Below are 25,239 nucleotides of genomic sequence, written 5' to 3'. Positions count from 1 at the left end.
TAGCCTGTTTAGTGACCCTTTAGACCAAAAAAAATTATATTGTGCCCCTATAAAGCAAAAAAAAAAAAAAAATTTAGGGATCAATTCGTACAAAACAACACTCATTTTCTTCTAAAGCTGATTGACACTTAATTTGTATTGATCCCCGAACTTATTTTTTTGGCTTTATAGGGGCATAATGTGAGTTTTTTTGGTCTAAAAGGTCACTGAATCGAGTGTTACAGGTCCATTGGAACTAAAAGAGCAGGTCATATCCTAGTTTAGGGACCCATAAAATAGGACAAAAACTTTAGGGAATCACCGAGTAAACCCTAGAAAGTTCATAGGGCATTTGTGTTATATTCCGTTAAATTATTGTTAAATTCTCATTGGTTACATGTATACAATAGTTGTAAGAAACATTTGAACATATATATATATATATATATATATATATATATATATATATAGGACAAAACTGTAAATTTGGTCCTTATGGTTTGCAAAATTATTTGGATAGGGTCCAAAAAGTTTCCAGCTTGCACAGAAGGTCCGAAATCAAGGTTTTTCTAGGCATTTGGTCCAAAAAAATTGAAATTACCTATTTACCATTTTAATTTCAATTTTGTGTTTTCTTTTCTTATTTATATTAATACTTTATGAAATAAAAATAAAAAAACCAAGAAGATGACCTCCACTTCACCCCTATCGGGACCTCTCTCTCTCTCTCTCTCCCCTCTCTTTCTCTCTCTCTCTCTCTCTCTCTCTCTCTCTCTCTCTCTCTCTTTCTCTCTCTCGTTGCCAGTACGATGGATTTAGATAAATTGCGGCCAGTGGGACGGAGTGTCGGTGGTTGATGAGAACGAAGCGGCGAAGGAAAAGGGGAGGACCTCTGGGGTTTGGCTAGATCGAAGGAATGAAGGGAAAAAGCAGTAAAGCTTCTTCCTGCTCCAATGTTGATGTGCGAAGCTGGAAAGGTTCGATCGGCGACGAGGGAGGTTGTTTCTGTGGTTTGACGAAGCCGAAGGGACGAAGGAAATGGTGGAGTGTCGCGAGCAACAACAACGAAGAAGTCGGGGTCCTCGGTGGGTTTGATCGACGAAATGGACGAGGAGGGTGCGAGGGGTGGTCGTCGGTCTCAGCGAGTGCTGCGATGAGGCGATCGGTGGTTGACAGATGCGTGATTGGGAACTGCTCTGGCAGCCTCCCATGTTCTTTTTATTTTTTTTTTTTAATTTTTAATTTTTTATTTTTTTGTGCTGGTGTCGTAAGAGGCAGCAGTAACTCCGATTGCTATTGTGTTGTTCTTCTCTTGTGTTCTTGTTTTGTTCTTGACTGATTTGAAAGGGAATATGCAGGTGTTTGAGTTAAGGCTTGGTCACCGAAACAGGAAGGGACAGAGGTGGAATGTTGGTAGGGTGGTGACGGTGTAAGGTGGTATCGGGGGAGGCAACAACTCCGGTTGCTGCTGTGTTTTCCAGTGATCTAGGTAGAAATGAAAGAGAGAGAAATGAGGACTTCGAAGGAGGGGGGAGGAGGAAGAAAGAGAAGGGAGAGGGCTCCGGTGGGTTTGGTAGAAAGAGAGATATATAATTCTTTTTATGCATTAATATTTATAAAATAAAAATATAAAAAATACAAAAAAGAAACTTAATGGGCAAAATAGTCAATTCAAGTGCTCCATGGACCAAAACCACAAAAATTTTGTAAGTTTAGGACTAAAAACCTACAAAAACCTTGATTTCGGACATTTTACGCAAGCTGGAAACTTTTTGGACCCCATCCAAAATTTTTTGCAAACCATAAGGACCAAATTTGCATTTTTGTCTCTCTATATATATATATATATATATATATATATATATATATATATATATATATATATATATATATATATATATATATATATATATAGGGTTAGGTTCATTTGAGACCACCTATATTTTGTGAGACCGTGAGACGCATTTTTTAATTTTTAAAATTTTTTTTTTGTTATTTTTAGTTAATTCATATTCCGAAAATAAATTTTAAAAAAAGAATTTTTTGATTTTTCCATTTATTTTGCATTTTAAAATTATTTTTAGAATATATACAGTGTAATATTCTATTTAGAATATTTCACGTATTTTTCAAAAAAAATAGAATTTTTTTTATTTATTTTTTATTTTTTTTAGTTAATTCAAGTTCCAAAAATAATATTTAAAAAAGAATTTTTAGATTTTTCCATTTATTTTGCATTTTAAAATTATTTTTATATTTGGTCTTACGGTCTCACAAAATTAGAATGATCTCAAATGAACTTGAACCTCTATATATATATATATATATATATATATATATATATATATATATATATATATATATTTGAAGTGCAAGGAATTCATTCAAAATAAATACTAGCAAGGTGCTAATCTGCATAACTCATTACCTTTTCTTAGAACAACCATTTTATAAAATGGACTCCCAAGGAGCTAGTCAAACTATAAAAACTACATCGATGAAAGGCTAAATTGGGACAAGATAACCAAAGGAGTCGATCTAAGCTATGTCATCTACAACAGTTAGCTATACAACTAAAAGAAACTGATATCATACGCTCGAACGTCCAAACAGTACTACTATATTCTATTTTACTGATTTAATTTTCTATATCTAGAAATAAAATTTCATAATCTAGAAATGTATTCCCTCCACATACCTATCTAACACTAGCTTGTGTCAGAAAACATCCGTGTCAAAACAAAACTTGATCCATCTCTGCCGAAAGGAGTTTCAAATGTGAACCTGGTTCGTTCATTTACTTTCAAGAAGAATAAAGTCATTCCATTATAATTCAAAAGGAGATGTTTTGGAATACAGAATATAGTGAGATACATGGCTACATGGACTATAAAAAGTGAAGAAACAACGCTTGCAAGCATCCATACTTAGCTTCATTCCACCTCCCTAAGTACGCTTCTAAATTAGACAACGCGAAAATGTCAAGTGCAGAAAAACGCTGCAAAACATGCGGAAGAACCCTAGTTAAGTTGTCTAGCTCACAATATGAAATCTGTCCCGTGTGTGAGACAGTCAGCCTGTTTAACAAAAAGCTTAAGGGCCGTGTTCTCAACCGAATTGAACAAATTGCCAATGTAGTAAGAAGTCCATATCAAGAAGATATTAAAACACTTCCCTCTCAAACATCATCACCATGGTTATCACGTTTTCCCCAAATCCGTACCAATCAGTTAACTCCAACACTTCCGTTGCAAAAAAGGAAGAAGGCTGTTCTATGTGGTGTGACCTACAATGGCCACAGAAAGAAACTTGAAGCCAGTGTTCATAACGTGAGGAGCATGCAACAACTACTTGTGAACAAACTAGGCTTTCAAAATGACTCAATCCGCATCCTTACAGGTACTTTTTCACTTTGAAATCGGACATGCCTCGTTCATGTGAAAGTGAAACATATCTAGATTTGTGATGATGTAACTTTTTCTTCAGAAGAGGAATCAGATCGCTCAAGGATTCCAACAAAACGTAACATACAAGAGGCATTACGCTGGCTAGTCCAAGGTTGTCAATCTGGGGACTCGTTGATGTTCTACTACGCAGGGCATGCATGCCAAATTCCTGATGAAGATGGAGATGAGATTGATGGGTATGATGAAGCGTTGTGCCCTGTTGACTATAGAGTGGCGGGAGTGATACTTGATGACGAAATCAATGCCACCATTGTAGCACCACTGCCTCATGGAGTAACACTTCATAGTGTTATTGACACTTGCTTCAGTGGAACTGTGCTAGATCTACCCTTTCTTTGCCAGATCAACCAGTGAGTGTTAATTAGCTAACACTTTTTGTCCCAGCTTTTGATTGCTGCCTACAAACTTTTATTGTCCTTAAGAAAGAATATTAACACATTAACTATAGTCGAGCAATTATTAAAAACAGTTTACTAACGTTTTCGAAAAGAGTTTTCATTTGTTTAGTTGGGATTTCTAGAAAGATAACTTCATGATGTTCTCTTTTGGAGCAGGGATGGACTTTATATGTGGGAAGAACACCAACTTACAAATAAAGGGACTCGTGGTGGCAAAGCATTGTGTATTAGTGCCTGTGCAGATCACCAGAACTCAGCCGATACATCGGTAAATATCATCTTCTTTTTGCCAAAATAGTAAGTGTGTTGTATATTGTTTCCCACTTTACACAAAACATTATAGGGTCCACAAATTAAATTCTATAAAGTTTAATTGATTTTTACATGGTTCTCATTTTATTACAACTTTACCATGTAATATGTATTGTTCTCATTTTATTACAACTTTACCATGTAATATGTATTGTAGTGTATGCTACAAAGTTCAATGAAATATATTTTTAAACAAATTAAAAAAAATTTGTTTTTTTCAATTGAATATTTTAATGGACATTGAAATCCAAATCGCTTGTATGTCAACATAACATCCCATGGAAGTTATAAAAAACGTTCGATATTAACTAGTCGGTGGACTTGGGTTAAATGATTAGTCACTTAGGTGGGGATTGATATGATGATTAGAGACCCTAAATAAATAATTCGTTGAATTTTGAAAAACTAAATATGAATAATATAATATGAAAGTTCATAAATACCATTAATATCATAATAAAATAGATTAATATGATTAACACAATAATAATAATAATTCCTCAAATAGTTTCTACTAAAATATAACTTCTTGAAAATGTTAAAATTTCATTGTTTGCTACTGTTTCGTTCATTTTATAGGTATGGATTATTCGCTAGATGCCTTTTAGTAGGTCGGGTAGCAACTATGGATTAATCGTAGGTTAATCGGGACCCATTCGAGAAATTTATATATAACACTGAATCTCACTATGATTGAGTTTAATCGATTGAATGTTAACTAGTCATTTAACCATTCTATAATTAAGTTATGCCTTGCAAATTCTTTTCCGAAAAAAAGTTATGCATTGCAGAAGCTCTTATATCATAAATAGTTAATTTCAACATTTAGATAACTTATATTTTGATTCTTTTTTTGTAACAAAAACGCTAATGGCCAAGAAATAAAGTACTAATGCAACAAAAACTATTTGTTGTTCCATAGTTAGGATTGTAGCTTCAAGCATGCTACTAATTACATATTTATTACTTTAAAGAGATTATCCTTATATATTAAAAAAGGATACGACGTTTCAATTCAAGATTAACTTAATAGATGATAATAAATCTGCAGGCTTTCACAGGCAATGCTATAGGTGCATTGACTTTTAGCTTCATTCAAGCTATTGAAACCGAAAGCAAATTGACATATGGAAGGTTACTTACCTTCATGCGCAAAAAAGTCCATCATGCTCAACAAGTGGTAGGCCGGTCTGTACCATTTGCATCTTCTCTGTCTCAGGTATTTCTCACCTCATTTGAATTCCATAGTTGTTATTTATGAGAGCATTCATATTCTTTTCGTAAGTATAAATTTATTTAAGGTGCCATGCATGAAACTTCAAGAGCATGGGCCTCAATGTCAGTCGTATCTATTAAAAAAACAACCGAGTATAATGTAAGACACACATATATTCTTTAGGCTGCCACCAGCAAGTATAAGACAATAATCTTAAAAATATTGCATATAATGAAATTGTTCACAAGGATACAATGCACACACACATATGGGAATAACATATTTGCATGTATGTCATTTACAAACCTAGTTCAATGGAATCTTGAATAAATCATCAGTATAAGTAGTATGGTTAATTATATATAAGTTTGTGCTGATTTCTTACATGGAGAAGTTTGGACTTTGTAGGAGCCTCAACTATCATGTTCAACAAGATTTGAGATTTACTCGGAACTTGTTAAGTTGTAAAGAAAATATACGTGTAGCCTGGATTAGCTAGAAATAAGGAGAATAATTTATGAAATGTACTAGCAAGTAATATATAGTGGTATGAACATTGAAGCTAATATGATTGGGCGTTACTTGGGACACTTCAAAAGTTCTGAGTTTTAATCATATTATGCATTACACGATTAATTATTTAGAATGTAATAACAAAACCAAGGGATTGTTCTAAAGTGCTCCTTTGGATACCTCAAAAGTTCTCCTTTAATTGGATACCTTAGAAGTTTTCCTCTTCACACCTTAAAAGTTTTGAGTTTGATTCTATTGTGATTTGCTCCTTGTTTTAATACAATCTTAATTTACTAAGAGCATACCCATTGGACAGTTCAATGGGAGAGTTCAATGTATTGACAAATCTAGTTGTTATTTAATGGATTAAGTTCTATGGTGACCTTATGCATGACCTAACAACGGTATCATTCTACACTCAATGTTACTTTGGCATAAATACATTTGGAGTTCAATTACCGTTAAAATCTTAACTAAGAAAAATAAAAGTTTTCTAATTCTTAAATAAATATTATAAAATTAGCTTTTGTAATGTCGCATCCAACTTGGTAACATTTAATGTATTGTAGAAATTTTTAATTGAGTTGTGTAAAATATATAATAATAATGTGCCAATACATTGAACTTTATATAGTTTAATACATTGTTGATGACCTAAAAAATAATAGAAATATAAGAAAAAATTATCATTTTCCTTTTTTGAAATACCAAATACACAAAAACAACCGAAAATTAAAAAAAAATAAAAAAAATAAAAAAAACATTACTTTCATTGACTTTGACTCGTGAGGTTGTAACTTATATATATATTTGGATCAAATAAACAAAAGCTGGAAACATATTAGTAGAATAGGCATTAACGAGAAACTATATATATGAATACTTCCTAAACACTTACAATATTTGATTGTATGCTAAAATAGGATTTAAAATCCAGTTCTACCGAATCATAACAAATATTTTAGCTCAATTGTTTATCCTAATTAAGGTAAAAGGAAGCCTTTTTTTTTTTTTTTTTTTTTTTTTTTGAGATATGCCCATTTGCACATCATAATTCATATACCGTAGTGGGTCGCACACAAAGTCCAAACAATAGATGCAAGAACTAGAAATTAAAGATGAACAATACTGTCATGTTTTATTATTTAAAGTGGTGACTTGTACTTAATCAAACTAATAAGACGGATAAATGTATTATTTGCATTGATGATTTTTGGAACATAAAGAAAAAACAAAACAGGTTGCATGAATGATTGTTGGCTAGAAATTATGAAAGATTCTATCAGGATTACAAGTGATATCTCTCGAATGATTGTTGGCTAGAAATTATGAAAGATTCTATCAGGATTACAAGTGATATCTCTCTCTCATTTTAAGGACACACGAAGGTTTCACGAGGTGAGAGACTTGACCAAAAACCAGCCCTCCTCTCTCTAAATTTCATCTCTCGCTCCCTCTCTTTCTCTCTCCATCTCTCTCCCTCTCCTCTCTTTCTAATTTCATCCAAGATTTATACTAGGTGTTGTTCTTAGTGTTCTTAAATAATTCAATATGAGAAAAGAAGTCTTGCATCGAGTTTGGAGCTTTGGGTGTGCACATGCTAGATGTATTCTTCCTTGGATCCTCCATATCATTTAGATGGTCAATTTCTTCTTATTCTACTTTATTTTAGTTGCAAGCACTTTTGTACATGGATCATATGACAAAAGAAGACGTGTATGTTTATTTTATGTATATAAGCTTCCGTTTTATGAAAGTTTTCTTCTTCCAACAGTGCTATCAAAGCCACTTGTATAGCGTTTTAGAAGTAACTTCATTTTCTTCTTATAATCAAATATGAGCAAGTTGTTGTACACATTTTAGGAATATCTATGTAGAAATCTTATGAGTTGATATTGAAGGTCTTCTTGAGAGTTTTAGCTTCTTCTTTCTTCTCTAAAATAAGATTCATGAAGGAGTTTTTAAACAACATTTAGTGGGTGTTTAAGTATCTAAAAATGATGTTTTATCTAAAAATTCAAGCCCAAAAATCTGTTCTGGACAACCTTTACCGTGGCTGCTTTTTATAGCATGCACGTTGTTTTTTAAGCTCTTGGGGCTATTTTGATTGCGTATTCAAAAAAGAAAGGTTTAAGATATGTTTTTGAACATGAAAATGTGACGTTTTAAACATGAAAATAGTGCACAAAAGGGACTATTTAGTTATACTTTTTTAAACAACAAAATGGGGCTATTTTTTAGCCTTCTAAACCTTAAAAATTTGGAGGTTTAGGTGTTGTTTTGGCTTTATTAAAAAAATGCCATTTGGAAGCTAAAATACATGAAAACTTAATTTTAAAAAACTAAGGTTCATGTTTCAAGAAAAAAATCTTATGGCTTGTAAAATAGATGAAGTGACATGTTATTTTATTTCAAAGAGTATAAAATGAAACTAATGTGCTTTCTCGAATATTTTGATACTCTTTCATGTTGATTGTTTGGATGGTTTTGAAATGAAACAAATACATGCAAAAACATCAATTTTGTTTATATTTTATGTTTTCAAAATTTATTTTGTTGACTTTTAATCATATAAACTAATATTGATTTTTAATGGTGTCAAAATCGTATGATTAATCAATTTTTACCAAAATATGCACTCGTGTATACTTGGCACTACAGATTTATAATATACAAAAATTTGTGTTTGTATGGATCCGATATCAGTTGTCTCTCTAGACCTATATGTGTGATGTTTGTTTGTATTGATTTGTTATTGGTTTGTAATAATAAATATGACTTGCACGTTGTTTGTTTTTTTTTTAATTCTATGGACTTGAAAAAACAGTATAGAAATAGATTAGAATTTATTTTTTAATTAAAATGTAAATGATAATGGAGACAACCAAAGGGAGTCATGGAGAATTCGTTTCAATAATGTGGATCATCCATGCATCACTTGGAGATGTTTTGTGGGAACCAACACACTTCTTATGGATTGTCCCTTGATTGACCATTTGTGTGTTAGTTCACCGGAAAATCAAGTAGGATATGAGGCATAATTTTTTTTGAAACGGTAAATCTAACCTACTCCTAAACTACACCTAAATCCACCTATGTCCACGACGGGACTTGAACCTTCAACCTCAAGTAGGGAGGGCAACACCGGATACCGTTGGGCTACAACACCGGATATGAGGCATAATTGATACCGTTATTTTCATGTTGTTGTAGGTTTATTGTTTTATATATTTTTTTAGGCTTCGATGCTAGAAAATGGTTTTGAAAATAATTCAATAATCACAAAGTTTGGTTAATAAGTTAACAAATAAAACTTGCAAATAAATTATAGAAAAATGTAAAATTAATTTTAAAAAGTTCTAAAATGGTATAAAATGATTTTCCTAAAATTAAAGTTAAAGGTTATAACTTGGAAAAGAAAAAACCCATTTTTTTAAAATGCAAATTAAACGCTATCGATAATAAGTACATACATTTGAGCTAATTTTCTTCCGATGTGGTGAAGTAGCGAAGCCTACACATCACATAGACATTAGTGATGGTGATGTGATATCCGTTGTACCCGAGATTTCTAGGCTGGATAACACATGAGACAATTTATAGTCAGGACCTATGAGACCGCTCTTGGCAAACCGTACACAAGAAAATTAGTGTTGAACAGATTAAGCATGCCAAATAACATAATAGATGTCAATGAATCCCACAAAGATCTAAAACTTTCATAGAAATTCAAATTAATAAAAACGTTACATACCTAAATGGCTTCCCTTTTCAATTACGTAACCTCCTCATAACTGGAAGCAAAATAAGGATCTTAGCCTTGTTGAAAATAATTTAAGCACAAGGGTAATTAGTTTAACAAGGATTAAGTCAAATAACTAAGACACTTTACCTTTTACTTTAATAGATACCACTAACTTTTTTTTGATAGATGTCAAACAACATAGACTCATCAATATCAAACCTTTGTTGAGAAACATTGCTCGAAAAGTACAAGCTTAATGCTTGAACTATTGAACATTCTGTAATATCGTTGGCTCAGTCTATATGACTTTGAAGCCTCCTCATGACAGAAGGTTAATGCATATAAGGTTGGAATTCCATTACATTTTAGATAGTGATATGAATTTGGAATTATGAAATGAGCATCATTGGAATAGTGTCCAATGGATCTATTCACAAAGGAAGGACCATAGAGATGCATACTATGCATGTTCATAACATGTCATTACTGATGTTATTTAAGTCCAGTGGTTAGATGATTACTCGAACCATTATACAATGAATAAATCCATAATTATCATGATGATTAAATAATAGAGATTTATTTATTTTCAATTGGTTTGAGACCATAGTTAATTCGTTTATTATTGTGTTTCATTTTGCATGTTTTATTTCGTGAATAATTTGATTTTTTTAATTCCACAGTCACTCACACTTTTGGAAATAAGTAGTGAATGAAGACTATCATAAATTGAAGTGTAGATTGTCTATAGGGATTAGACATTGCAATAAGATTGTTATAATGGTCATAACTACTTCGAAATGGAGATTTAAGTATTAGATAAATCGACACTTAGAGAATTATTTCATGGATTATGTCACGAGTAACATGATGTTATAAAGCGTAGTATCATGCATGATTTGGTGAGTAAAAGATACAGGTATATGAGTTAAAGTTTATTCATTCGTTTTGCCCTAACGAAAAAAGCAATATCTTTGGGCCCTTCGATGATTTCATGTCAACATCTGGAGAGCTTGGCTGAGTCTAGACTTAATTGATGTGTTTAATTAGTAGTCTGATTTCAGTTATTATAAATCAGGAAATCAGGAAACAGAATCTTGGACTATGAGATTGATTCTAATCCATGTCTCATGTCCATACGGTATCTTGTAGAATGAAGGAATATTTGATCACTTATCTAAAGGACAAATATCTGATCGGATCAGAGTTCGACAGTTGCTTCAGAAAACATAATTTGCTGATTAATTTAGAAGTGATACCTATAATTTATTTTTAGACTTATCCAAGTGGGAGACTGATGGATTAGGTGTCTAAGTGAATAAGTAATTAGTATAAACTTGAAGTATTAGCAAAATCCTTTTGGGTTGCCCTCAAACCTAGTAATTTACTAGACTGCTATTTGGAGAGAGAAAGAGAGAGAGAGAGAGAGAAAGAGAGAGAAAGAGAGACTGATTTATTAATTTATTATATAGTTAATAAATTAATTTGAAATCCAAATAAATTATTTATTAATATATTATGAGAATAATATATTAATAAAAAAGAGTAGTTTTTAATTAAGAATTAATCAAAAATTAATTAGAATTAATTTTGGGTTTAATTGGATTAATTAAAAGTGAAATGACTAAAGGTGAAAATGTTTAAAACTTGAACATTGACTAATTCTAGAACCTCCGTAGGAGGAGGGATGAAATTCTGGTTGGTTATAAGGTTTCTAGAATGGTTTCTAGAGCTTTTCTTAGGCTCTAAGTAAACCTGGATGCCTTAGGGGAAAGCAAAAAGGATAAGACTTATCTAAGGATACTGCCTTATCCTTAACCTCCCTATCACCTATATAAACCCTCCTAAGGGTTCACGATTTCATTCAACCCTTCTATAAGAGGTAGAAATGAATATGATTCTTCCTCTCCTCTCTCTTCTTTAGCCTCAACTTGCTAGAGTTTGGGTGTGAGCCATTAGAGGCATTAGACGTATGGTGCTTCCTTTTTAAAGCTAGATCAAGAAGGAATAATTGTTTGCTTACTATAATAAACATAAGGTAAGTATTTTCTATAACCTTTGAGTTATTTTTTGAAAATAATAATGTACTTCTAGGTTCTTGATATTCAATAGTTGCTTGCAAATCATAGTGAGAACATAGATCCTTTAGGGTGCATATGAACTTAAGGTTTATATTATTCCGCCAACATTCGATTTTCATAACATATAAATCACATAAATAACAATATCCAGATGCATCATCAATAAATGTAATGATATACTTGTTTTCCCAGTGAAGGTGTTGCATGAAAATCACATAAGTCAATATGTATGAGTTCCAACACCTTGCATTCCCTAACAATATCCTTTAAAGGTTGTCTAGTGATCTTATTTTACTAGTAAGTTTTACAGTTTTTATTATTCATGTCAAAAGCTGGAATTAAAATCATTTTGGACATGTCTATCAATCTCTTGTAATGGATATGTCCTAGTCTATCATGCCTTAAAGACAAAACTGCAAAATTGGTACCTGTGGTTTGCAAAAAACTTTGGATAGGATCCAAAAAGTTTTCAACTTGCATGGAAGGTCCAAAATCAAGAATTTTCTTTGGTTTTAGTCCTTGAAATTTTGAAAGGACTATTTTGCCCTTATTATTTATTTTTCACATTTTCTTTAATTGTTTTAATTGTTTTATAATTTAAAAAAAAAATAGAAGGGGGGGTCCACCCCACCTGATTTCTCTCTCTCTCTCTCTCTCTCTCTCATATCAGGTCATCTTCCTCAATACTTAAATCCTTTCTACCTGGTGCACTTCCTTCCAATTTGTCCGATCAATCTCATAGTCCCATTTTGGAGGTTAGTTTCATCTTTAATTTGGAACATGAACTGGCATTCACTACCATTATATCAAATAATTTCTTCTGAAGTTTCAAATTTCTTCACCTGGGTCGATTCTTAGCTTAATTTCTTGTTCGTTATTACCTGATTTTGAGAAATGTATGAAACTATCATGTTCAGAACAATGTTATCGCGATTGAGATGTATTTGAGGTTGAATGGTGGTGTTGCTCAACGGTCGGATTATTCACGCAGTGTTCTTTAGACAACAAGATTAAGGAAAAAGTTGCTATCTTTTGGGGGTTTTGTAGAAGACGAACAATGAGCTTTAACCTAACTGAGCCATTTCTGAATGAATGAAACAAGCATTTATTTGTTTATCCATATCAATTTTTTCTATTAGATTTTATCTTAAACCAAATTATAAGTTTTTTAAATTTAGGTATCATGTTCAAGATTGGGATTCAAGGGAGAAAAAATTAGAAAGAATGGGGAAGATGGTGGGTGGAGAGAGAGAGAGAGAGAGAGAGAGAGAGGTGGGTGGAGAGAGAAAGAGAGAGAGAGAGAGAGAGGGAGAGAGAGAGAGAGAGAGAGAGAGAGAGAAATCAGGTGGGGTGGACCCCATCCTTCTATTTTTCTTTTCTTTTGCTTTTTTTAATAATAAAATAATTAAAACAAATAAAGAAAATGTGAAAAATAAATAATAAGGGCAAAATAGTCCTTTCAAATTTTCAAGGACTAAAACCAAAGCCAATTTTTGATTTTGGACCTTCCATGCAAGTTGAAAACTTTTTAGACTGTATCCAAAGTTTTTTGCAAACCACAATGACCAATTTTGCAGTTTTGTCTGCCTTAAATTTGATTTATTCATGTTACTACAAGTAGTAGTTAAAGTCGTGCAAATGAAATTATCATAAGAAGGATAATTAAGATTAAGCGTAATCATTCCATTACATACGTAACCAAATCCAACAAAAGTACCATGTCTTGATAAAATATACATGTAACTTTCCAACACTTGTTTGTAACCACACTTATTTAAAACTATTTCACATAAGAGATTCTTTCGAATACCTGGTACATAAAATACATTGTCTTAGCACAAACATTTCCCAATAGTAAAATTAACTAAAACAAATCATAATCCGTTGATTGGTTTAGTTACAACATTTCTCATATTCACAACAGATCCATCATCAATTGGTTGACATTCTTTAAACCAACGTAAATCCTTGAAAACAGGACTTGTAGTACTATGATCAACCCATCATGTAACATAATCATCATGCACATAAAATGCATCAGAAATAACAAAAAAATAATTCCAAACAATATTAAAATTTTGCATAATATCATAATTTTGACCTTGTTGCTTTTATGGCTCCCTAGATCTACTTGGAACAACATCTTTGTTCACTTATCAAGGCGACAATATTTCTTGAAATGGACATGTTTTCTACAACTCCAACAAACTATTTTTTCATTTTTGTTTCCTTCTACCTTTAGACTTGTTGGAGATTTTAGAATATTACCTTCCACCATATTCATAGAAGAGGAACCAACTTCGTTCTTTCCTTTAGGATTATTGCAAGTTCTTGAGTCCTTAAAGACTCTTAAATCCGTAAATGGCTTCTAAGTGTTATGTATGGTCTATGACTATTGTCACATCCACCGGCGACCTTCAATCACATTGCTAGATCTCTCCATCAAAGAAAAAACTTGTACACTCCCTCTACCTCCATCTCTCTATTTTTTCTCTCTTTCTTTTAAAAGTGATAACTAATAAGTGCCTCTGTATTTCTTTCTCTATGAAGATGAATAGTTGTTTTGAAACCATAAAATTTGAAATTATGAAGATGAATAATTGTTTTGAAACCATAAAATAAAAAGTAGGCTGACAATTTTTTATGACAACTTTTTATTATATGTTATTATTTAGCCTATTCATTTTTATAATCTAAAAATCGAGGACATCCGACACAACTTAATTAGAATTTTAGATTTTGTTTGATAAAAATGTGTTTATTAATGTATTACTTAATTATAATATTGGTTAAAAGTTCAATTGTTCATCTAGTTAGTATAATCAATTCACTACTAGAAACTTGAGTTTCAGCTACGAATTTTGCTACGAATTTGTTCTCTAGCAAAATTTAGACTTATAGCTAGGGAATTACGACAGATCTACCATGTTTTTGTTATGTTTTTGATAGTTATTTTATTTATTTAACATGTGGAATATTAGTGAGGATTTACTGAGGGATCAGCTACTGATCTCGCAAGTATTTATTGATGCACCACTATCCCTCGCTAATCAGTCAAAAAATGAAAGGCCTTAGCTAAGGTTCAATGACGGATAAAAAAATTGCGCCAGCTGGTACGCGTTTAGGGAGAGAACATCGACGGAAACTATATTTTGGGTATGTGCGTTTTGTTTTTCTATCGCCAATCTCTAGCTGAAATTGGCACAACCCAGTTCCATCTTCAAGAAATGCATTGAAAATTCTGATATGCTTTTCCTTCCCTCCAACTTTATCACTCTGGACTCTGGACATGATTTTTGAACATATGACGACATAGAAGTTCCCTTCAATCTGTTAACCCAATTCCATGTCACAATCTCTGTTTGAACAGATGACGACACTACTCACTCGATTCCGACAACCTCTACATTTTTAAAGCTGAAAGTATTCTTCATTAACTTTCCGATTCAGGTAAATCTCATCCCTCTTAGGTTAGTTTTAGTTCAATTGCACAATATACTTTGTCAGGGTTTAATTTCTCATTTTTTTCTTTATCAATCGATGTCCCTCTTATCTCTCCACATTATATACATGAATCACCTTGAATGTTAGAATTAGAACTTGATTTAGGGCTTGATTCAATCGATGTCCCTCTTATCTCTCCACATTATATACATGAATCCCACTTTTTCTAGTAACATTTGAGACTTTTATAAGCAAAATAAGAGCATTTCGAATCTTCATGTAAAATAAATGACCAATTTACCTTTCAGCGTACCTTTCAACACAAAAGAACACATTCAGAGATAGATTACAATGATTGGATTATATCTATATGTGCACATCAACCAAGCCCAAAAAAACCTTCTTAGGTCAGGTCAAAGTCCTAGTGCTCAAAATGAAGGACTGGGGGAGATTCCAGACCAATTATTATCTTTCCAATTCATGATAACAATAACATAAGTAGATATATTATGTGTTCAGCAAGCTGGTGTTTGATGAGAGAGAAGATACAAGATTCAAATAGTAACATAACATAAGTGATAAATGACCAATTTGGGATTCTATAACAGTTAGCTTAAAATGTTTTGTTTCTTTTTTGGACTGAATGAATTGTTTGAATAAAATAAATAACCAATTTACCCTCTGTCAATAAGTGATGTCAATCGACTACCTTTTCATATGAGGTTTTACCAACCAACCTATTAATATTGTGTTAATATACAGGGAAAGTGTTTGAGTTTGACAATTTGTCAAATGTCTTAAATACCCTATGAAACTGAGAAGATAGGGGAGTGTTTGGGATATATAGCCCAATCTTAAAGCCAATGCAAATGTCAATTAGAATGGTGATGAAATAGGCTATACAAATGTTTTATCATTCACAATGAATAAGCTTTGCTCATAGTACCTATTATACTTTTGACCAAAGTCTTTTGTGCAGATTTCAGTTCAAATTATTATAAATATAAATGTTATATGATACCATTGTCATTCATGTTGCAACATTAATGACACTGTTTATATTTCTATTTTTAATTCTTTTAATAACATATAAAGAACTTTTTAATTTTAGGGGAAAAAAAAGGTTTCTTGACTGGAGAATCACAAGTGAGTTCATGGAACAGCAGGATCCTCCACCTCATAACTTGTCATTTTTAAAGTGCAAAAAGTATTGCAAACCTAAAGATATGCCCCTAAACTTATCTCTTAGCCGCATGTTGACTTCTGGAACAAAGTCAACATGCTCGCTTTCTGTATCATTGACCTGTGACTGTGATGCAGCAGTGACTCTGGCTTTCTTGTATCTACTTGAACTTTTCAAAAGCTCAGCCATTGATATGTTCTTCAACCCGCTCCTATCATGTTATATAGTTTCAAATGACCATTTTACCCTTAAACAAGAAATGGGAAACTGTATATCACCAAACTTACTATGAGTTCATGTTGTTTCCACCACCTTCATTTCTTTTCACTTCTAATACAAATTCAAAATACATGATTATAAAAAGAAATAAAAATCAATGTTTTTTTTATGTGGCATAAATTAAAATTAGTGAAGAAAATAAATAAATCCAATTACCATATCTTCTAGAGTCAATGTTGGAATCACTTTCCCCTGATGATGATGGATTTCTTGATGGAGTTCGTGTGTTGGAATCTGCGTTTCATCAGAACTATCATCAATGTTATCCCCAAATATTGTTCCAGGTGTACCCAAATATTGTTCCAGGCGCACATTTGTAACGCCCGCAGATCCGGGCTAGTCAATTTAGAGGCAATAGGGGTTGAAAATGACTTTTCGACAAAAGATTATTTAGAATAAATAATCTTAACCAAGTTGTAGAATATGTCACAAGGTTTCCGTACATATAAAGAACGCCGAAATCCGAGCTATAACGAAGAAGTTATGGCCCGCCGAAGTTTTACGGCAAAACCGACACGGCACCGGGAGACGTAAATAGTGAATTTACGATAGAAGACTTTTTAGCCTTAGCAATCTAAACAAAAGTCATAGAATATGTTAAACTAAGAACATCAATAAAAAGAACGCCTAAATCTGACTTCGTATGAAGAAGTTATGATTTTTCTAAGATTCGGCTTAGCAGTGCACGACCCGAAACTCGAATTTTAGTTCGAGCGGTTTTTGGCTTACGCGACCTAAATGAGAGTTGAAGGTCTCATTAATAGGAACTCAATGGTAAAAAGATAGACGAAAACGGAGTCCGGATGAAGGAGTTATGAACTCTTCGCGGTCATTTAACAGTCTAAACGCCTCCTACTGTTAAATTTGAGATCGGTCGAGAATTAGCTGACGGAGTCTAAACGAAAGTTGTAGATCTTGATTTTACCTACGCGTGGATATAAATAACGTTGAAAACGGAGCTCGTATGCGAAAGTTATGATTTTTCTAAGTTTGAAGGCTGATACGCGATAGAGGGTGACGTGGCACCACCAGAATTGGACACGTGGCACCACCAGAAGGCCACCACATGGACCAACTCGGCGAGTAGGTCCCCCCTACTCAGCGAGTAGGCCAGTCAGCACCCCTATAAATAGAGGTGCCGGGTTCCATTCATTCTCACACCTTCAACCTTCTTTTTTCTCTCTCTATACTCTCTCTCTAAGCTCCCTTAAGCCCCTAAAAGCCTAGGTAAACCCCCTAGCACCCGAAGGAAGCCCTGAGGCTCCCGGAGTCCCGAGAAAAAGGATCTTTCGGCTTGGGGACGCTGCTCCAGCGAAACCCGACTTTGCGAAAAACCCGCTGTAAGTAAGCTATGCCTACGCTATCTTTAGTATAGCTTATGTTTTAATATAGTAACATTATTAGGAACTTATAATGAGTATTTGGGCTATTATTATGAGTTATATTGAGTGTTATTTAACGCTTATATAATAATAATAATAGTCAGACTATTAATTAGTCACGGTTATCGTTAGATTAAACCCTAGTGGTACTGGTACTAGGTTTTATCGAGGGAATATCGTTTTGAGAGTATCGAAGCGCTGTCCGAGTGCTGAGTCACTACCTTTCAGGTGAGTGCATGGTCCCTTTCATCTTACACATAGATATAAAGTATTTTAATATAAATTACGTGCTATGTGTACATATTGTCAGAATACTTGTTGTCTATGCTGGATGAATGATTTATACATGTTTTAAATGATTTAAACTGTATATTTATTTTATATCTACAAATATGTTGGGATAAAACATGGGTAGATGAAATAGTTGGTGAGTGATGAAATAAAATAATGAGAGATAGGTGATGATAGGAAGGTGATGATAGATAGGTGATTATGAATCAGTGATGTAGGATACTACAACCTTGTCCGACAATTTGGAGATGTAGTCATCTACCAGAGTATAGATGGTGACCGCGGACTATTATAGACAACCCTGTGGAAACACCAGCAGGCTAGTAACCTGTAGGTGATGAATTACGAGTTCAGGCGATGTTGTAACTACGTATTCATGCGATGATAGTCTAACCCTTATTATGAATTACGAGTCCAGGCGATGTTGTGGCTACGTATTCATGTGATGATAGACTAACCCTTATCATGATTTACAAGTCCAGGCAATGTTGTGGCTGCGTAATCATGCGATGATACCCTAACTCTTGCTAGACACATATTGAGGGAGTAATCCTCGGATTAGTATTGTCTGTGCAATGTAGGCGATGATCCTTAGGTAAAGTTCGTAGGAACAATCATGTAAGGAAATACGATGTAAGGAGATGAGAAGTAAATATGATATAGGAGATGACCCTTGAGATAATATCTTTAGGAAAGACTAAAAGAAGATAATGGGGATGGGTAATTGGGTTGATTGTTTGATTGTTTAAACATAATAACTATATTATTGTGGGTTGAAAACCCTATGTACTCACCAGGTTTACCAACCTGACCCACTCAGTTTATTTACATCACAGGTGGCGATATGAAGTGACATTACACTGAGAGATTTAAAGAGATGTAGATCACTAGTGTAAATAATTGTAAGTTCTGTTTATGCTTATGTTTCTGTATTAACGATGACATCCCAAACGTTTTAAGATGAATAAAAATACGTTTCTTCGAAAATGTTTTAATAACGTATTTATCGTGTTTTTCTAGGAACAAATTCTGCAACATTTTTATAAAATGAAGTACTCTGATTTTTATAAAGCATAAACAAAATCGGTCTTTTATGGCCGTGATTTTGGGGATGTCACAACATTTTTCTTCACGGTTTTAATATTTTTTGGACTTTTCAAAGACCTGCCAAATGATTCTGATTCTAAGCTTGAGTCCGATTCATTAAATGATTCTTAATATTTGTTGTCATTTTTTGTGTTTTTACTTTAGTAACATTAGGGGCATTTTCGTCTTTTGCTACACCTCCATCTGTAGAAGCTTCTGGAATCTTCTTTGAGGACAAGGCTTTGTTGTTTTCATCTTTTTGTTGAATAAGAATAAAATATACCTTTTTCGCCATTGCTTCAGCCTTCCTCTGTTTTTGCCTCAGTTTCTTCTTTTGTGAAGCAGACATTTTTGCCAGCTCATCATTTTCTTCACTTGATGATGTTTGAGGAAAATCATACAACTTGATATAACATCTGTATAACCACATTAACTAAAAAAAATTAGGTACAAGAAATTAAAATATATAAAAAATTATTTTTTTGAAAAGATTGTATAGTATTACATTAGATAACAAAAGATATGCAAATGACACTTTAGGTCCCTGTAGTTTTAATATTCTGGAATTATATTTTTAGTCACTATAGCTTTAAATTTCAGGAATTACACTTTTGGTCACTATGAAAGTGGGAAATAAGCAAAAGACACTTTTGGTTCCTATAGTTTTAGTTTTCCAGAATTATATTTTTGGTCCCTAAAGTTTTTAGTTTGCGGGATGTAGTTTATTTTTACAAAATTACATTTTTAGTCCCTGTAGTTTTTGATTTGCAAAAGTTAAATTTCTTGTCCCTGAAGTTTTAAATTTCTGGAATTACAATTTTGGTCACTATGAAAGAGGGAAATAAGCAAGACACTTTTGGTCCCTATAGTTCTACTTTTCTAGAATTATCTTTTTGGTCCCTGAAGCTTTTAGTTTACAAGAATTACAATTCTTGTCCCTGTAGTTTTAATTTTCCAAAATTACATTTTTAGTCGTTATAGTTTTTGGAATATGACTGCATAGTGATAATAAAAATAAATATTTCATATAGTATAATTGTAGTTTCCAAGGATGCTTTTAGTAATGTGGATATGATTGCATTATCTAATTTCTAAATAGTAGTTATATATTTGGTTGTACCTAGTCATTATGTCAACAGGTAGTGATAGAGACTGGATTTACAAAAGGTTAGATCATGGGTATCTTAGCACAACATATCATGCATCCGTCAAAGGATTTCTGGATGTTTCTGTTGTTTCATATTTTTTTTGCTATAATAGGAGGCTTATGAAAGTGCTATGGTGGCTAAGTTTGGTGATGGTGGATAATAAAACATGGTGTGATGTTTCCGAAGGAGTCAAGAAAGGAAGAATATATGGATTTGGATCTGTGCGAGCTTTTTTGGAAGGTACTTTATAAAAATTTCCTATCATATCATTGTACTTACAAAGTTTCCAATCATGGCATTGTACTTACAAAGTTTCCTATCATGGTATTGTACTTACAAAGTTTCCTATCATGGTATTGTACTTACAAAGTTTCCTATCATGGCATTGTACTTACAGAGTTTCCTATCATCGTACTTTAGGTTGTCTATGAACGTGTACGAAACGAGATGCGTGGGGAAATGGATGCTAAAGCTGCAGAAATGGAAGCTAAACATCAACAAATGCGTGAGGAAATGGATACCAAAGTTGCAGCAATAGATGCCAAACAACAACAAATTGATGCAAAATATGAAGCAATGGAGAAGATGTATGCAGCCTTGTAAAATATGATGAGAAATTGAAAATTAGAGGTAATATGATGTTAACCATTAGTATTTGATGTTTTTGAATGATTTGTTAACCTTTTGTATTTGATACTTTTGATTGTTTTGAATAATGTTTTATAGGAATGTGAACCGAAGATTATTGGATGGACATGAAATGAAGAGAGTAGCTAAAATGTTATTTTGAAATTATGTTTTGTGAAAACTCATTTCCCGATGCATACTTTGGATTTCTTGGTGCTAAAATGTTATTTTGAAGTTAAACCTTTGGGAGTTTGATGTTATATGGATAGTTTTGGTTTTGGATGTTTTTTGAATGATACTTTGGTAAACTTTGATAGTTTTTGTATTATAATGTTTGGTTGTATTGTTATTTGATGTTTTTTAGTATAAAAATTTGATGATTGTAGTATTTTGTTCTTTTAGAATCATAATAAAAAAATGATATTACAAGTTCGCGACTGATTGGTGAGAATAAAAAAAGTATTTTAATGCATCAATTTTGCAAGGGATTAGCTACGGAAAAAATATCATGTCTAAAGTTTGTGACGGATCAGCAGCGGAACAAAAAAAAATTAATGTATAAATTTTGCAAGGGATTAGCTATGGAAAAAACCATGTCTAAAGTTTGCGACAGATTAATGACGAAAAAAAGAAATTAGTATATAAATTTTGCAAGGGATTTGCTACGGAAAAAAAAACTGATCACTGAAATTTGCGACAGAAAAGTGACGGAATGATTTTATCAAATTTTGTCGCTAATGCCCTAAGTAAATGTGTTGAGTGACATTTAGCGACGGTTATTCTGTCGCTACATTTGTCGCAAGGAAAAACCTCTCCGTCGCTAAAACCCTCGCTGAGAAATTAACCACCTATTAATTACCTATGGAGTGAGTCTGTCGTTGATCCATCGCAAACAACATTTAGCGACGGATACTTCTTTCTTTAAAACCCATGTTTCTAGTAGTGATTGCTGTAAAAGCAATGTCACTATGTTAATAAACATTAATTGATTGCAAAATGTATATGAAATTGTTATTTCATCATGTTGTTTTTAAGTGTTAGCTACCTATGGTATATAGTGTATGTTCACATGGAAAATCAATCTAAGTTTTAAAAGGAAAACTTATGTATACGATTTTTTATGTTATGGTTTCGGCCGCTCTAGTTTTGATGTTTGTGTTCCTGCCCACTTTTTAACATATTTGATATAAGTTGTACCATTTGGGTGTCTTTGTGATTATTACTTGCTAAAACAATTAATTTCATATAAAAATCATCTAATTAAATTGGGACATTTGTCGGCATGGAGACCCTTTATTAATTCGCAAACCATCTCCTCTCTTTCACACACCCATTTCCCAGCCAATTTCCAAATTTGACACCCTTTTAGGTTTTTCAATTTTGGTTGGATGCATATTGCATGCCCACAAAATCTTTCTTTTCAATCAGCAAGAAATATTCGTTCATGCATTGCGAAAGCTTTGCATGAAGAATTTTCTTTAATTAATTTTCCTCTTCATATATAAACATGGCCAGATTATTTAGTTTTACAACCATGAAGGATCGATGGTATCGTTATTTCTTCTCTTTCTCCGGCCTCCGATCTGTATCAAACGACCTTGGCGATGGCACAATCATGCATTGCTGGATCCCAAGAACCTACAAGCCATCAAAACCTAACCTCCTTCTCCTCCATGGCTTTGGCGCCAACGCCATGTGGCAATACGCAGACCTCCTTTCTTACTTCACCCCTAAATTCAATGTCTTTGTGCCTGATTTACTTTTCTTTGGTAGTTCGTTCACAACCAGGCCAGAAAGATCCGAATCTTTTCAGGCGAAATGTGTGATGAAGTTGATGGTGGATTGGTTTGGTGTGAGGCGGATGAGATTGGTTGGGATAAGTTATGGTGGGTTTGTTGGGTACAGCATGACTGTGCAGTTCCCGGAGGTGGTGGAGAGGCTGGTGGTGTGTTGCTCCGGCTTGTGTTTGGAGGAGAAGGACTTGAGAGATGGGTTGTTCACAGTTTCCAATGTGGAAGAGGCTGAGAAGATTTTGTTGGCTCAGACGCCGGAAAAGTTGAGGGAATTGATGAAAGTTTCTTTTGTAAAGCCTGTCAAGGGAATCCCAAATTACTTTCTAGCTGATTTCATTGATGTAAGTTTGTTACATATTTACATCTATTTATTCTTATAAGAATGTACCTCGTGGAAAATATGTTGCATTTGTCATTTTGGAGCATGTAGGTGATGTGTTCAGAATATTTAAAAGAAAAGAGAGAGCTTATTCAATCAATTCTCAAGGACAGACAGTATTCAGAATATTCAAGAATGCCGAAGGTTAACCAGGTTTGAACTTAGAACCTTTTCTTTTATGGTACTAAATCCTTTTTCAAACACGTACCTAAGCTACAACAAATTCAACTTTCAGTAGTCTTCAATGATTTTGAGCCCAAATTGAATCGTTTAGAAAATTACATGCACTAATAACAATTATTAGTTGGTTTTCCTAATCATTTGTTACAAAAAACCGTGGTATAGTAATGCCATTATGCCATCCATGTTTTTTATGAAAAGGAAAACCGATTTATTACTTGTTATTATGTGTTACTAATTAAAGATAATACCCACTTGGTTAAAATCCGAAATGTAGTTGTTAAGGTCGATTGTATGAGATTTGTTAATGTGGGTTACTTTGTTGAAAATGAATTTGTTTATTGTGCCGAATTAAACAGCCCACATTGATATTATGGGGAGAGAAAGATCAGATTTTCCCTCTGATCCTTGGTGAAAGATTACTTAGGTAAGTTCAATTTATTTATGGTTCCCATTTTTATTTTCCATTAAATAAGGTCATGATTATTCATATATATATGTTGATTTTAACAGACATCTTGGAGAGAATGCTAGAATGGTAGTTATTGCAAATGCTGGTCATGCAGTTAACCTAGAGAAACCCAAAGAATTCGCAAAACACCTCAAAGACTTCCTTCATGATGATTCTTTTACCTCATTTAGTACTAGTTCTCGTTCCTTCTATAGCTGCATATCAGAAGATGAATTACGCTAAACTCTCAGTGGTGAATGGAAGATTTTTCAGTTACAGGTTTTGAATTATAAGTTATTCAGGATTTAGTTCAATCTTGTTAAGAAATGATAAATAATATATATAGAAAAAATTGTAAAAATACATGAAGGTGTGACTGCAAAATGGTGATGGTTATAAGGACCATAGTATTTCCTTAGTCTAAACAGTAATTGTTAGGGCGAATGTTTTGTGTCTAGAGATCGTTTTGCTATAGTGGTTGTAATGTGGCCATTCTTATCTATCCTTTATTTACATAATTACGTCCGTATATGCAAAATGGAGTACATAAAGCCCATGTATATATGTTCATTTTTCCCCATTTTAATCCATTTTAAATATGAACGATTTCTTGATAATGTGCATGCTTTTATATAATAACCATGAGGATGTCGTGTTCTACTTCGAAAATTCATTGATTGCCGATTAGATTGAGCATATAGTATAAAGAAAATAAAATATTTAAACGGATAAATGTTTAAATATCGTGTCAAATATTATCCGTAAGTAACAACCACTAAACAATTGTTCCATAAAGAATAATTTCACTCTAATACGAACATGATTAATTAAGAGTGTGTTCGGCAAAACTAGTTAGTAACGGGTAGCTTATAGCAGGTAGCGGATAGTTTGTAGTTTGTAGCATTTTGTTAAACGCTACATGAAGTAGCTTTTGGATTTGAAGCATATTGATTAAACTAAACGCTAGAAACTTGTAGTGCCAAACAAGGTTTTTTGTTTTAAAAGAAACATTGTCAAACGCTAGAAGTTAGAAGCTCCAAAACGTTCCGTGTCGAACATGCCCTAAGGTTGAGAAGACTCTCAACACCACCCGACAAGAAGATCGCCATAAAAGCTAAGGAAGATGAATAGCTAATGAGAATGATGCTATATGAAGTCAAACAATATAAAGAGAAAGTTGGAACCCTTTTTTCAATATTGGGGGTTTTTCTTTTATGACACTACGGGTCGCAGCAAAATAATGCGGTTGTCGCCGCTAAAGCTATTATCGGCAACATGTCGCCGT

The 25,239-nt window shown here is 33.1% G+C and overlaps 2 protein-coding genes across 3 annotated transcripts; both read left to right on the top strand.

Annotated features, from left to right (window-relative positions):
• The first annotated feature begins 2,913 nt into the window (after positions 1–2,913).
• LOC145006210 (metacaspase-1-like) lies at positions 2,914–6,112 on the top strand. Of its 2 annotated transcripts, none has more exons than XM_078965305.1 (5): positions 2,914–3,378; positions 3,466–3,796; positions 4,001–4,112; positions 5,208–5,375; positions 5,781–6,112. In XM_078965305.1, the coding sequence occupies exons 1-5, from the start codon at positions 2,958–2,960 to the stop codon at positions 5,838–5,840; spliced, it is 1,092 nt and encodes a 363-aa protein (XP_078821431.1). In that variant the 5' UTR covers positions 2,914–2,957; the 3' UTR covers positions 5,841–6,112. The 2 variants fall into 2 exon arrangements, with proteins under 2 accessions (XP_078821431.1, XP_078821430.1); XM_078965304.1 differs by having other exon boundaries at positions 5,767–6,112.
• A 16,415-nt stretch (positions 6,113–22,527) lies between these two features.
• Positions 22,528–24,552, top strand: LOC145005836 (uncharacterized). The gene is made up of 4 exons (XM_078964954.1): positions 22,528–23,285; positions 23,375–23,476; positions 23,863–23,930; positions 24,017–24,552. The coding sequence occupies exons 1-4, from the start codon at positions 22,659–22,661 to the stop codon at positions 24,195–24,197; spliced, it is 978 nt and encodes a 325-aa protein (XP_078821080.1). The 5' UTR covers positions 22,528–22,658; the 3' UTR covers positions 24,198–24,552.
• Positions 24,553–25,239: the final 687 nt, after the last annotated feature.

Source organism: Lactuca saligna, chromosome 7, assembly GCF_052625555.1.
Source record: "Lactuca saligna cultivar CGN05327 chromosome 7, ASM5262555v1, whole genome shotgun sequence".
NCBI classification, from domain to species: domain Eukaryota; kingdom Viridiplantae; phylum Streptophyta; class Magnoliopsida; order Asterales; family Asteraceae; genus Lactuca; species Lactuca saligna.
The sequence above is the reverse complement of the archived record's forward strand: the minus strand, read 5'-3'. Positions and strand labels throughout refer to the sequence as shown.

What these genes read in the sequence shown, in the direction of transcription:
- LOC145006210 (XM_078965304.1), top strand. Translation starts at nt 2,958, where the DNA reads ATGTCAAGTGCAGAAAAACGCTGCAAAACATGCGGAAGAACCCTAGTT. An exon ending in TTTCTTTGCCAGATCAACCA is followed by an intron (nt 3,797 to 4,000) that starts GTGAGTGTTAAT and finishes CTTTTGGAGCAG; the next exon opens with GGATGGACTTTATATGTGGG. An exon ending in AGAACTCAGCCGATACATCG is followed by an intron (nt 4,113 to 5,207) that starts GTAAATATCATC and finishes ATAAATCTGCAG; the next exon opens with GCTTTCACAGGCAATGCTAT.
- LOC145005836 (XM_078964954.1), top strand. Translation starts at nt 22,659, where the DNA reads ATGGCCAGATTATTTAGTTTTACAACCATGAAGGATCGATGGTATCGT. An exon ending in TTCTAGCTGATTTCATTGAT is followed by an intron (nt 23,286 to 23,374) that starts GTAAGTTTGTTA and finishes TGGAGCATGTAG; the next exon opens with GTGATGTGTTCAGAATATTT. An exon ending in CTTGGTGAAAGATTACTTAG is followed by an intron (nt 23,931 to 24,016) that starts GTAAGTTCAATT and finishes TGATTTTAACAG; the next exon opens with ACATCTTGGAGAGAATGCTA.